At 39.3% G+C, this 15663-nt stretch overlaps 1 protein-coding gene across 1 annotated transcript in view; it reads right to left on the bottom strand.

Annotated features, from left to right (window-relative positions):
- Positions 1 to 1468: 1468 nt before the first annotated feature.
- Positions 1469 to 15663, bottom strand: part of CABCOCO1 (ciliary associated calcium binding coiled-coil 1) — a 50653-nt gene continuing 36458 nt past the window's right edge. The window contains exons 6-7 of the mRNA XM_059821317.1: positions 2068 to 2190; positions 1469 to 1657 (exon numbers count right to left, since the gene is read on the bottom strand). Coding sequence (XP_059677300.1) covers positions 1469 to 1657; positions 2068 to 2190 — 312 coding nt within the window. The remainder of the gene's footprint in view (positions 1658 to 2067; positions 2191 to 15663) is intronic.

Below are 15663 nucleotides of genomic sequence, written 5' to 3' on the forward strand. Positions count from 1 at the left end.
TCTCCCGGCCACCCCAGCTGCCTTTTCTTCTCCAGTTTTTAGCTCCCTCTTTCTCTGATTCTCCCTTCAGTGAAAATCAGCTGCCACCCTACTCACCATGGCTGCTGTTGTGATCACTGAGCGTCAGCACTGTGATTTCAGACTAAACGTTATTTTCCAGACTCAACTAGAGCAAGAGATGCTTCATGTCCCCTAGAGATGTAACGCAGATTGTGAAATCACAGTTCACACATAACAACAAAATGGTATGAGTTTGACTGTGTGTGAGGTAAAAATCTAATGATAAGATTACCTCAGAGGCCAACAAACTGAGAAATCAGGTGATACATTGGTGGAAGACTTTTAAAAACTAAAAGGAAATTATTTTCTGTGTATATAACCAGAGTTCCAAAAGAAGAAAAGAAAAAAAATATTCTTCTAATCTGTGCAGTTTTTGTAAAGAAAAAAAGCTCTTAGACTGATGCTAATGAAATAAAGGTCAAGTGAAAACCAGGCATTTTATTTTTTCTGTAGGTAGGGACAGGAATAAGTCAACATAGGCCAGGTTCCCTCCTGTTTCTAAAGACATGTTGAAATGGAATATGAAATAGAATAGGTCGATCTAATGATGGCATCATTATTCCAATTTATATTCCCCATTTTTACATAATCCATGTAAATCGATTTATCAATATCACACTATTTTCAGACAATATTAGATATTTAATAAACTGCTGCTTGGTCAACAACATCCAATGTGCTGCATCAAAAGTTTAAAGTGCCTAATGCCACCTGGTTGTTGCAAACAAGACCAAATTCCACCAATTCCTGGCTGGAACTGAGTTCTTGCTGGTTTGCTTTCAATAATTTCATATGCTTGAGGGAGCAGTTTACAAAATAACAATGACCTACTCTGCCGGCTTTCCACATGTTTCAATTTATAGACCTCCCTGCAGAGAAGCAGATCACCCTACAACAAATTTAAGTCCACTGACAATAGCTTCCTTCCCTTTCATGAACCCCATAGAAAGAACTCATGGACTCCTCAGAGTCTACGGGCTGCATACTGAAACCTGATCTGTTCCATTAAGGCAACTCTTGTATAGTTACGCACCTACCAAGTGAAGTCTAGAATTGGCATAAATGTGCTATTTCTTACACAGATTGAAGGATGTGTAACATAGATGCATCTAACAATTTATATTAAGCACACATTGCATATGCTCCATCACAGCAGCTGATCCTGAACCCCCGAAAAGGAATTTTATCACTGACATCACTGAGAGCAGGATTTGGGCCATGTTTCTTAACACATAGTAATGCTGAAGATATATGTTGTTACATTACTGAATGTTTTTTATCTTATCACATGTAAGCTGACTAAACTAGGAGTTATTTATAGAGGCTAATTCACATTTTTACAGCATATGGATGTGCTTTTTGCCAGCTTTAGCATGAATACAGTTTATATTCATTAAGGCTGAGCTAGCTAATTAACCACAGACAGAATTAGTGAACAGCTTTCTAGTAATAGTACCTCAAGGTTGCCAATAATTTCATTTACAATTTCACCCACTGTGGAGTTCTGATCTTCAGCAGTGACAACAGCCACAGCATCTGCCTCGAATGACTCTACCTCTGGACAGGGCTCTTCCAGGTAACCTTCTTGATCAGATCCCTAGCAGCAACCAACCACAAGAAATACATGAGTTAGAACATCCTCCTGCTCTCTACAAGACCAAACAGCGTCAGCCCAAAGACACGCAGCAATACACGAAGCTTGCTTTTGAGAACTCCTGCTCTGACAGAGACGGCCAGTGTCTGCCTTTCACTGCCCAGGCCAGGCAGATCCTGAGGTGATGAAGTCGCAAGGGGAGAGAGCCCAGAAGTGCTGGCTCAAATATCCTCTGTTGACTGATTAATGCATTAAAAGCAACTTCATTCAATCTTAGAAGAGAATGCATGCTATATTCTGGGGAATAAATATTATCAGTGACTGGGCTCCAATGGGAATAAATGAGGTAGGAGACACATAGAAAAACAGCTTTTTTTTTAAAAAAAAAAAAAAAAAGGAACAAAACTCTCTACCTTGGATTCTGTCTCTGCAGCTGTTGGTGATATTATGAATGACGAACAGATATCTGAAGGTATGCCTTCTTCCAGCAGAGCAGGGAAGGGGGGAACTGCAGGTTGGGCAAGTTCAATCACATACTGGCAGTATTAAAAAAAAAAAAAAAGAAAGAAAAAAAAAGTAATTCCGGTTTAATTATTGCTCAGAGGTTTATTGCAGATTTTTTTACACGGAAATGAAATGGCTGGCAAACAACAAAAAACAATACCTTTTTTGTTACTATCCAGGTGCTCAGAACTGGAAAGCATACTGAAAATGATTATAGATCAGCTTTAATTTCTAGCTGCATCTCAAGGGGCTCTCTTTATAATACTTGGAAAGAACAGATGATTTTCATAATTTCATAACACTACAGCTTCTTACTCATGTGGATAATTAAGTTTAGAAAACACAGAGCTTGGGTAACATGCAGTCTTCCCAATCCATATTTGTCACTTCTGAAAAAGGGATCTTGTTGCATTTTGGAATTAAAGGGCCCAGCTGACCACCAGGGCATTCTTTTGAAGGAGTCAGCTGGAGTAAAGTTGTAGTGACACTGCATTGAATAGGGCCCTAAGAAAAACATTTTAATATGTGACTATAATTTAAGAATCGCTAATGGTCCAAGTTTTGCTCTTCATCAACTTGCTCCCATTTCTCTTTCCTGTGAAGAGTACCACACTGGCTCTCTGCTGGCGTGTGAACTGCAGCTCCAGGAACGCTCTGACAAGGAAATGGCTATTTCCCCCCCGGAGTAGCTGGATGCAGCACTTAGTCCTTGCTTGGGCTCTTGCAAGTGATGCGGAATCACAGAGTCATCAAGGTTGGAAAAGACATGTAAGATCATCAAGTCCAACCATTAACTCAACACCACCATGCCCACTGAACCATGTCCCACAATGCCACATCCACATATTCCTTGAACATCTCCAGTGATGGTGACTCCACCACCTCCCTGGGCAGCTTATTCCAGTGTTCCACCACTCTCTCAGTAAAGACATTTTTCCTAATATCCAGCCTAAACCTCCCCTGGCACAACTTGAGGCCATTTCCTCTTGTCCTGTCACTAGTCACTTGGGAGAAGAGACCAACACCCACCTCTTCACAACCCCCTTTCAGGTAGTTGCAGAGAGCGATGAGGTCTCCCCTCAGCCTCCTCTTCTGCAGGCTGAACAACCCCAGTTCCCTCAGCGGCTCCTCATAAGACTTGTGCTCCAGACCCCTCACCAGCTTCGTCGCCCTTCTCTGGACACGCTCCAGCACCTCAATGTCTTTCTTGTAGTGAGGGGCCCAAAACTGAACACAGTATTTGAGGTGAGGCCTCACCAGCGCCGAGTACAGGGGCACGATCACCTCCCTGCTCCTGCTGGCCACACCATTTCTGATACAGGCCAGGATGCCGTTGGCCTTCTTGGCCACCTGGGCACACTGCTGGCTCATCTTCAGCTGGCTGTCAACCAGCACCCCCAGGTCCTTTTCTGTGGGGGAGCTTTCCAGCCACTCGTCCCCAAGCCTGTAGCGTTGCCTGGGGTTGTTGTGACCCAAGTGCAGGACCCGGCACTTGGCCTTGTTGAACCTCATACAATTGGCCTCGGCCCATTGACCTGTCCAGATCCCTCTGTAGAGCCTTCCTACCCTCAAGCAGATCACCACTCCCGCCCAACTTGGTGTCATCTGCAAACTTGCTGAGGGAGCACTCAATCCCCTTGTCCAGATTGTTGATAAAGACATTAAACAAGACCGGTCCCAAAACTGAGCCCTGGGGGACTCCGCTTGTGACCGGCCACCAGCTGGATTTGACTCCAGTCACCACAACTCTCTGGGCTCAGCTGTCCAGCCAGTTTTTTACCCAGCGAAGAGTACACCTCTCTAATCCACAAGCCACCAGCTTCTCCAGGAGAATATTATGGGAGACAGTGTCGAAGGCTTTACTAAAGTCCAGGTAGACAACACCCACAGCCTTTCCCTCATCCACTAGGCGGGTCACCTGGTCATAGAAGGAGATCCTAGATCCTAGAAGGTGGCCCTTAGTCCTCTAAAGGGACAAGGTTTAGTGTTGTTTTTTTGAAAAATGGATGACAGAACATACATGCCAAATAGGGTGACAAAAGGCACTTTTGAACGAGCAAGGAACAGGGTATAATACTAAAATGGTATGTTTGGGGCCTCTACAATGGGAACTGCCCACTGAGAATACCAGGCAGATGTTCCAGTTCTGAGTCAGCTATTACAAACATGATTTTGCTTGGATGGTGTAAGCTGACTACATTAATTCACATCAGGGTAATTGCAGCTCCCATAAATTAATTTCCTCATACCTTTGAAATCATAGCTAGGCTGATATTTGGTTTATTTAATTACTCGCTACAGTTAAACATGCTGAAAATATTGAAGGTTTATACATTTGCAAAAGTGATAGCAAAAAAATGAAAATAAACAGTGAGACCTCCCCATTGTACTTCATTGCATTAAAAATCTCTTTTGTAGTCCTAAAAGCTTTTCAGAAGTTATGTTTGGACTCTGTCATTACCTTCAAGATTCCCTGTCACGTGTGAGCTCGCTAAAAAGGTAGACAGTATTAGCCCATGTGTATAAGAACCCAAAAGGCTGGCAGAAAGATTTCCAGAATTTAAGTGAAGAGAAAAGCAGATTTTATAGAAGCATTTCCCTGAATCACTTGTGACTCTTAATTTTACAGCACTGTGCTAGTGCCCAAAGACTCACAAAAGGAATAGTCAGAAAGTTGAATTTTTGCATCAAGATGAAAAAGCCTTAAGTTGAGCTAAATGTTATTATTTCTAAAATAAAAGGAAGTTTTGTTTTCAAATTCTAATTTTTTAAAAACTGAAACTCTTTTGATTTAGCAAATATTTCCATTTTCTCTGATTTATTACTTTATTTCTCAATTAAAAAATATTAGCTGAATTGTATAAGAATTCACAATTACTTTCTGCTTCTTTAAAATAACATTTTTTGGTTAGTTAGTTAACTATTTGCTCAAAATATTTTCTTTATTTAGATTAAATCTTTATTCCATTTATTCCCTCCAGTCCAAATTTCAAAAAATGAAATAATGTAAAAAAACTAGACTGGGTTTTTAAAATCAATTCCTGGCTGGTCAAATACACTTTTGTAGCACGGATAAGATTTTCAGAGGTTCTGTTTTAGAATAATATTTTTACTGCACTGCGTCCTCTTAAAGAGAGCCATTCTTTACTCATCTGTTCCATGTCTAATAATAACCCTTGGATCATTAAGAAATAACTAAATTACAGCAGAACCAGTCTCTTTAATGAGCCATAATAGCTGCAATATTCAGCCAAAAGTTTTTTTAAAAGACTGTGAAACTTCAATGTAGAATATGAAGTATTTTGTTAAGTAATAGTAAGTTTATGAGCAGTACTACAGTTTACAGCCAAAATATAGTGACCTAAAAATGCCATTCTGCATTGCTCCTTCCTATACATTGTGTCCTTAACAAGTCCAGGGGAAAATTAGAACGAATGAATTGTGGTGAGAGCCTGAAGCCAACAAACATATTTAAATGAATCCTTCTGATGCAATACTTTCCTTTAAAAAATACAATTAAGTCTTTGTATTTCCTTTGAACAAAACCTCATGTTTAACAGCACCAATGGCTCTGTAGTAAAATCTATTTAAAAACAGAGAAGGAGACACAGTAAGTTTTATACAGTTACAGTGGCTTTAAAAAATGTTGCTAGCTTCTGAAGTCTGAGTAAATTTATGGTGAATTACTTCTACTGACCTACATTAAAAAATTCATCCTCCTTTTTTTAATTCCTGAAGATTTGTCATTATGTGAGCATTATTCACTATGACAAAGATGTATTACTCAAAGTGTCCTCTTGAATCAATATAACTATCGAAATGTGAGAAACAGTTTGGCAAGATGATAATGCCTTAAAATTAATTGGCAATATTTTCCTGCACATTGCGGTCCAATGGGTCCATGAGAATTCAAACATAAAGAAATCATATGGCAGTTGCACAAATGTAGAGGGCATATCAGTGTCAGCTGCAGATAAAAGGATGCTCCGAAAGAGACTGGAGGGAGCAGAAGTTAAATGCAACATTCTTACTAATTCCGAGGTGCAGTGGGGTGCCAAAAGGCCACTTGAATCTGGACAAATTAGAGCAGGCTAGAGGCTGCTCTAACGTTCAGCAGAGATTACCGCGGGAAATATCATTCAGCGTCACCTTTACTTTCCCACCCCAGCTGCATCAAGCCTCGGTGTAGTCGCAGTTGAGGACTGTAGCTGGTGTTCAAACATTGCTCTTATTGTACAGCCCCATGCCACAGTTTTTCTCTGGAATTCTCTCTAGTAAAAGTGTGCATAAAAAGAGCTAAGTATAAAAAGTGTCATGTTGTTCTGTACATAAACCCACATACCTTTCTTGTTGTTGAGAGCTAGCAAATTACCTTTTTACAAATATAGGCAGAGCAAAGACAATAAAACAGTATACAGGAAAATTTCTAAAACAGAATAATGGCAGGAAAGAAGATTGGTAAAGCATTCTAATAAATGAGTTCCACAGATGTGGTAGTTATTATAAAATTAGCTTTGCATAACTTACCAATATACCATTACATTTTCCCCCAGATGTTATCTGTTACTTAAATTAATTTTGCTTAAGTTACTATTATTGCAGATTTTATCCACACTGTATTTTATTATTTAAGTTTCTGTGGCATAAAACAAGCCCTGGCTGATAGTATTACTTTTAATAATATATGTAAGAGGTTTTAGCATTATACAAATGGCTGCTGGGTATATCTTAATAGTCATAGCACAGAACGTCTGCTCTCAAAATATTATGTAGATTAAAACCAGCTATTTACTTACACTCTAATTCAAGTCACTGGAAAGGTTTGCAGTATTTATGTATGTGGTATGAAGGGAAACAATCTACTCAGGAATAAATATCAGAGTTTGGAAATTAGCAAAGCTAAGGTCAAGGTCAGTTTGGATTTACTAACATACTTGCTGGAAATTAGAATTTATGCTTTCTTATTTCATAAATGAGAAAAGAGACTGAGGGGGTGGTGTATTTGCCTCTTTGATACAAGGCTTTTGTACCATAGAAACATTTTAAAACCACCTTTTCAGCTTAATATTATCTGAAATTCTGTACTACTCTCCACAGAGTCTTAACATAAATTCTCTGTAGCTAATCTTACCAAACATAGGAAAATAATTATTTATAAGGATTGGAAAAAATAAACCACGTTCAGCATGGACCATTTCTAAAGCCTTGTAACATCTTTCAAAGCCTTTCAATGTCCTTTCAATGGGTATGGATTTGATTTTACATGAATGACAGATGTATGTAAAAAAGGGTGTTCTTTGTGTTATTCTCTATATTCCTATCGTCTGTGTAGTTTCTAATTGCACGACATAGGACCTTATGCTACCAGAGACCTGCACAGGCTTCTTTCTTACATATGATCATATGTGAGATTTGCTATGAACCAATATATTTAATACAGGATTTACATTAGTTTGCCATTCATGCTAAGCATGCCCAGCTGCACACCTACAAATGCGCTGAATTTCAGTTGCTGGAATAAAAGGCGTTTACAAGATATGGTTTGTTAGCTGCCTGTATTTCATGTGGTTGAATCTGAATGAATAACTAATGGGCAGAGATGCACTGCCTCACACTGACTCAAACCAGCCTGCCTTTGGTTTTTTTCCTCTCTTTAACCTGCCAGCATATGCAAACACAGTAAATCCACCCTACTTGCCTTCTGAGGCATCGCCCACCAGTGTTCTCACAGGTGAGGAGGTTTCTGGGAGGCTGCTGCTAGCTCTACAAATACATTTCCCATCCTATTTTGCAGCAATGCTATACACGAGGTCCAAAGGATCGAAAGATATTATGAAGCACTCAAAAACTTGATCCAGATATATGATCTGTGCAGTGTGACTAAGATGGCAGAGCTTCCTTCTGAACGCCTTCACTGTACACATTTGTATTAATATTTAGAGTAGAATTAAGATCAATGAGGGACTAAACTTGGCCTCTGAAGTATGTTCCCCAGTTGCTAATGATGCACATGGAAATTCTGTGTGCATGTTCCTGGGCAGGAGCTTTCAAACCGCTATTCCTTAAATCAGACAAAAGTTCAGTAAGTCAAAGGTATACTTTATCCTCTTTTTCCTGCATTTCAGAATTCAAGTTAATACGTTTTAAAGAGCATTTTCCATGTTTCTGAGCTGTGAGTGAATCAACTTTGTTGACAATACATCAGTAATTAATCTAGTCCAAAATAGCTATCTGAAGCAATTTGGTGCCTACATTGACAAAACAGGATCTACTCCTCCCCCCAGGAAGCTGTAAATCAGTCAGTGACATCTGGCCTCAAGGACATCAGAGTCATCTGAAATGTGGTAATTTATATTAATGAACATCAATATTAATTTTTAAATAAAAAGAATTTGCTACTGCCATTATGTTTACATATGGAATATTATTTATAGCTTGTGTTCCTCCTTTCCTACATTTTGCCCATAAATTATTGTAAGGAAACACACTGTCACAGTTATAAATATTTTTCCTTGGAGTTAAAGCTTTTGCATATCCTCTTACTGTTTTCAGTAACTATATGAGGGCAACAACCAGGATTTTCTTGCTACTCCAGGAACTGCTGCCAATTTTAATGCTCGACTGAGTAGAAAAGGGTGCTTCTACAAAAACAACCAAAGCCTTCCTCTCTAGAGATATCGTAATGCAGAACGCTTTTAATACCTAGATTCTGTAAGAATATCCTAACATACCAGAAAAAAAATAATACTGATTTTACTGGGCTGCAGTCACCTACTTCTGCTTTTACCAAGCTTCCAATTATTACTGCCAATTCGCAGATTATTTAGAAAGACAAAATAAGAGACATCCAAGAAAAAAAATCCCCAGTTGGCTTTCTTGCTGAGGGCACATCACTAAATGATTCACCTTGGAATGGTCACTCTAAATTCACATTGTGTTTAGCATTGCCAAATCTCCTAGAGTTATGGGATTACAAAAGAATCTCAGCTTTCATTTAAAAATAAAGTTAGTGTCTAGCTCTTATGGTTGCAGAGGAAAGATTGAAAACATAAATCTCGAAAGCTCAAAAACTAGACTGCAAGCAAAAGGAACCAAAAAACAAATACTTTTAAGCAAGTCTCATGATTTTTTAGGATCTGTCTCACCATTTTAAATGCTTGAGGTTAACAAAACACTTTTAAAAACAATGCATACAGAATTTGAGGAGGGGTGAAGGATTTTTTTTTAGTACCTGAAAATGTAACTCTTGCATGACAGGACTCTTCAAAGTGCCCCCCCCCCCCCCCCTTTCCACTTCAAGGGCACCCATCAAACAAGCAAAGAGCAGGCAGCTCCTATTCTGGCTGTAGAGTTATACTCAACAGGGATGTAAAGCCATTAAAAAAACCCCAAAAACCACAAGAGCCTTTCCCACAGTAACCACCTAGCTGGATCTACAGATATTAAAAAAAAGTAAGGCTTTTGTCTGTTAGTCATGGGATCACATTAGAAAACCATAAAAGTAAGTCCTGTTGAACCCAATGCACAGCAGGCTGTCTAATATTTTTGTGGCATACATCTTATCAAGCCGGAACTTTATATTTCCTTGTTGTTCATCTCTTTTTCCAAATCACTTCATCAGGAAAGATCTGATACGAATGCAGAAAACATTACGATAAAAACGTGAAAGCATACTTGGCCAGGTGCATTTTGGTACCTCTTTCTGGGAGGAGACTTCATACATTTTATAAAGACTTGCTGCATTCTCATACTCTCAGAAAATCAGTTTGCATGAGAGCACGTACCTTTGGCAACGAAATGGCCTGTAAGAATTAAATTGCCTAGGGGGATGGTACTCATCACACCTGCTTTAGGGGCTTTGTCAACCCCTTAAACCTCTCCTTGTAGTAAGTGCAAAGATGACTGCGGGGGGCTTTGTCAACCCCTTAAACCTCTCCTTGTAGTAAGTGCAAAGAAGACTGCATCCTCTGAGGGAGTCAGAGCAATTAAGATAAATTAAGAACCTAACAATTGTTTAATATATCTGCCCTGGACCACAGCAAGCACAGCCTCTTACCTCTCCCACTGACAGTATAGGGAACCTAGGAAAGCTGGGTTCCTCACTCAGGCTCCCCAGTTTGCCTGGTGCTGGGAAATATGAAATATTCCCTTTTTTAGTCAAAGGACCACTGTAGAAACTCAGTGGGAAGCAACAGCACCACACATTCCTCCTGCAGCCCCGAGCGCGTACGGTAAGTCAGACAGCTGTTGGCACTATCCTGGGCTGTTTTTCCCAGGTGTTACATCCGAGATGCAGCAATGCCTCACCAACTATTACTGTTACACAGGGCTTTAGGTCAGCCTTAAGACTGCCAAAACCCACTAATGTAGACAAGCCTATCTCCAGCATGTATGTCTATCTCTGGCATGTCGCACGCTCTGTACACATCAGTTAGAACAGGCATGTGTCTAAGGAGCTGTGTGTTACCCCACCAGATTTCTCTTAGTTCAGTAAGCACACTCTTCAGGCTTTATCTAAACATGAGTACAATGTATGTGAAAGAAAGGCACGATGAAGATTCCCAAAAAACCTAAGAAAACTTTAAAAGAAACTCTTGGAAAAAAAAGGGTTCAAGAAGTGATTGGGAGCTCCTGCTGAGAAAGTCCGACAGCAGAAAAATAATCTTTCGCTGTTGATACAGTGATGTGTAATCACTGCCTCAAGTTGGACAGAGGTCCCACCTCCTGCCTTTGTCCACTGCCACTCTTGAACAGCCTTCCCTTCCTACCCATTTCCTCTGAAACCAGCATTTTCTCCATGCAAGACAAGCCCCTCACACAACTGCCCCATACTCTGTACGTTCCTGCACCGCCCATTGACAAAGAACAACCTCTCTCTGAACTCCTCTAGTCATCAGGTGCATTAGATGTGAATAGGCTTGTCTATATTGATTCACCCCTAGCTGATGCTACAGAAAAAAGCTGCTCTAACGTTTAAAAGGTTGCATTAAAAAAACCCCAAACAAATCCAACCTAAAGAATATTGATTCTGAGCTAAGAGGGAAAAAAAATTGCTCACACAGTTTAAAAACTACAATATAGATTTTTTTAAATATGCTACATTAGAGAACTTTTCAGGATATACAGTCACATAAAAATGGAGAGCTTGTATTCTTTGTTATTAGACCTAAAACATAAAGTCTTTGCCTGAGTGTGTAAGTTTCTGTTAAAACAACAATTTGTCCTGTGGACTGTAAATTCAATTACTGTTTTTATTGGAATCACATTTTGCTTTGGAAACAATCATGCAGAAAAACAACCAGTAACTTAGACATCTTAAAAACATCTCAAAACAGGCATGGCTCTGAGAACAAATCAGTTATGGTAATTCTTCCACTGTGAACTGCAATGTTTTTTAAATCCATTTCCATATTTTTAATTAACACCTAGTTAAAAAAAAAAATCTTACTGTAGGTCATTTTAATCACAAATGGGAAAACAAATTTACTTTATCAGAAAATTGACTCGACACTATTTTAGGGACTTATTTTTCATGGTTTTATCATCAAAATTAAGTTATTAACATACATTTTCCAATTTGGGAATGCAGAAGTAAGCCAATTTTTCTCTCAAAATTCAGAGTTATAGTTTTCAGTCACCTCTCTATGTGAAACTAGTCTATTTTAACACCAGAATATTTGATCAATACACATAAAAACCCGCAGAAATCTAAGATATCAGTAGTTCTTTACAATTGCGTTTCTATATAACTTGAATCTGCGGTATTCTCACCATAGCCTGTTAGTCAAAAGAAACCACTACTTCCTTATATCACACTTGAATTTCATATCTCATTGTAAACAAGCTCTCCTTATTACAGTACGTGTTCATAAATCTGTTTATATTGGATCTCAGCTTCAATGCTGGACTTATTTTTAACTCTATCTTATAATACTGTCATTCACGTTAAATAAAAATACAGTTCTGGACAGAGGCAGGGTTAGTCTGGTGAACGCAAGAGTTAAACAAAGCTTTGTTTCAGCATAGCTTGGCTTGGTGGGTGACTTGAAATCTAATAAGTTTCCTCTTGGTAAACTGCCAAAGCCAACCACACCTTGGGTGATGTGAGGTTGTTTTTGAGACTGTAACATCTCCTTACAGATTATCTCCTCCCACTTTGACTTGGAAGGTTTCTGAGAAGAAGAGTCATTTCCATTTCTGTTGGGGCATGAAATGGTTTCTGGTGAAAAAGCGGATAAATCTCACTCTGCTTTGACTTGTTAGGAAGCTCATGACAAATCGTATAATCAAATGTGGATATTTCAAAATTTTTTTAAACAAAGGATGAGAAGAAACAAGCATTTCTACTGAATAATTTCTCCCGAAATAAAAAAACAACCAAACCAACACTCACAACTCCTTATCCCTTATAAACTCTACATTGACTTAATCTTTTAGAAAATTACCACACACACAAGTAACAAAAGCAACAAAAATATGACGTTTGTTCAAAGAAGGTTTCCACAATTATACACAAGTGTAACACTAGTCGGGATTGAGAGCAAACACTTCAAACTTTGAAGCGAATATCTTGAGTCGGCTATAAAATAAGTGAATACGAAGGCTGGTGGGTTGAATTGTACACTATAGGCTTTCTTCTCCTCCTCTTGTGTTTTATCTTTTTGAGAAACTCTTCTACAAGAATAGGCAAAGACAATATCATCACAAAGTTTGCACACAGTTTGCCTGATGTAATAAAGACAATGTGTCTGTGATGGTCAGCTTTTGATGGAAAAAAATGAAGCAACGATGTCAAAGGGATTTATCTGTTTATTCCTTTTAGCAGCACCTTTTCCCTGGCAGCTTTCCTAAATAGCAACTTCATAACTACCTAGAGAGAGCAACCGCCAAACAGCAGCACCCTCTCTTAAGAATGCACAGCTATACCCAGAAACATGACATTGCCTACTCTGAAGCTGCTGTCTTTTGATCTAACCCTCAGAAGAAAACACCTATCAGGAACATCAAAAGTGTCTGGATTGCCAAGCAGAGAAGTTGAGAGGGTAGAAAAATCACTAAAGGCTGGAAAGCTCAGCTGGCAGTAGGGAGAAAGGCAGGATGGATGGGGACACAGGAATTAAATTTGTCCTGTGGAAGGAAAGACTTATTCAGCAGCTCAGGAAAAAGCGTGGGTCGATGTGCAGAGGAAGAGAGCAGGAGTGATGTGAAGCAGCTAACAACAGAGTCAAATGTCTTGTGTGCGGAGGAGAGGCGGTGAGGCTGAACATCTGATCCATCTTCACCGCTCCAGTAGCAAAGCGCAATGCTGAACTGTAACACTTATTCTTCTAGTCTCAGACTCCCCTTTGGCCCCAACTGCCAAGCATGCCAGACTGCACGAAGAAGCTGAATGTCTAGTGTGGCTTCAACAGTATCTCTTGTCACCAAACCAAGCTTTTAACTAACTTTTCCAATAGATTCATAACCCGAAGATCATATCAAAGATGGCACACTAAAGACTTCTGGAGGTGGGCCCTATTCACTTCCTTATCTACGTCAGGCTATTTCCCTTTGATAATCCCTTGTTCCAACTAGACAAAATGTCACATATCCTAGGTCCTCCTGTCATATGAGTCTTTATTTTGATTTTAACATTTGGCAGAATGTGAAGCAACTCTCACCACTGCCAGTGGGTTTGTGTTTTTATGTTGGCTAGAAATATTCACGGATGCACTGAAACACAAGTCTTTCTCCAGCTGACACAACCCATATATACACACACACACATATATCTGTAATTGCTAATTGTTGTTTAAGCCTAGAAGGACTGAAAAATCCAAAACAAAAAATGGCTTTTAAAGAAGGAATTGATACCAAGAGCTGAAAAGAGAAAAGACCCTACTAGAGACCCTAAAGAGAAAAGACCTTACCAAATATAATAGACAAAATTTCAGTATAGTCCCTCTGCACACACTATCTTCACATTTATAGGACTGACTGGTTTAAGTGTTCTTTGCAGGTGTTCATTGTATCATGTATACACCCTAATAAACCATACTGGATGCATAGCTCCGTGTGGAAGAAATGGAGCTGATAAGAGATACCTTTGAGAAACTTGGCCCCCAAACCAGACACAGGTTATTTCTCCGTGACAGCAAGTAACTTCGCGGATATATTTGTGTCTCAATGGTAAATGAGTCTCAAAGCAACATCCTCCATCAGAGAAAGATCCTAAGGTGCTCTTATAATACAAGTGATAGCCAATTTGAGCACTTCAAAAAACTGGATTTCTTTTACAGCCCTAAAATTATTAAAATTGTGAACTTTAAATAATTATATTTCAACCAGTGTTTTACTAGTTCTCCCCCTACCTTCTCTGATTTTAATTTTCTCACTTGTCAGCATCTCTTGGCAGTGAGAACAAGAAAGACCTCAAACCTTTGCTGATTGCTTTCCACGCAATCTGATTTCTATAAATTAGAAGTTGCTGATGGGGAAGTAGACAGCAGTACCCTTTGATCAAGATACACATCTTGGTCTCTTTTATCATTTTTTTAAAAAACAATAATATTACAACAAAAAAAATCATCATACAAGCTTTTCGATCAAAGTGTGTCCCTGTCTGCTTCCCAGTCAACATACTGCCAGTAAATTGGCAAGGTGCCCAGAAAGAGCAGGCAGCAGCTGATGGGTTTGATTACCATCTGTATATCCACGGATGTATAAAATATTGTCTCCATCTAGTGGGCAACTACATTTAACAGGAAATTTGAAAATGGGTTGGAGCCTACTTCCGTGGATGGCAGAAGGAGCTTCACTAGACTTCCCACCAGCAGAACTGGGCTCTAAAGCTGTATCACGTTGGAGATCTATCTAAAGCAAGAAAGGCATTGAAGCCCCACTGGTGGTTCCATTGCTGCGCTGGCACTTGCCCTTGAAATCGTGTTTTCTCCAGAAGCATTTGTAGAATATCTATTTCTGTGCTCTCCCAACAAACCAGCTCTTTCTAACACTCTGCAGCACCCTGGAAGTCTTAATGGCCAAAATTTGAAAATGTTAAAGAGAAAATGAAATAAACAATAAGGAATGAGGTGAATATGCCAAGAAAATGTCTTCCTTTAAGAAGAATTAAACTACAGCATATTAAAGCATTATCCCGCCCCCCCCCCCCCCCCCCATTACTTGATGACAGGACATGCAAAATACTATGTTAACTTTCTCGTGCCGTTTCAGATAACACCCTTGACTGAATGGCAACAGGGGTAACATGAGATACGCAAATTTGTTTTTCAGAAAAGTGCCATGGAAACAGTCCTTGGGACACAGATTTTAAAATCCACGTGGCCACTCAAATAAAGGAGAAACTGAGGCACAAGCCAGTGTTCTGACAGCTCTCTCACGACAGACACAGGACTAGAACAAACAGTTATTAAAAAACAAATTCTACCACATTCATTTTACCAGCCTGCCTTTCATCGATTACCGTCCTTTTTGATAACAACTCCGCTAGCAATGTACTGACTGGA

Source organism: Gavia stellata, chromosome 9, assembly GCF_030936135.1.
Source record: "Gavia stellata isolate bGavSte3 chromosome 9, bGavSte3.hap2, whole genome shotgun sequence".
Taxonomy (NCBI): Eukaryota; Metazoa; Chordata; class Aves; order Gaviiformes; family Gaviidae; genus Gavia; species Gavia stellata.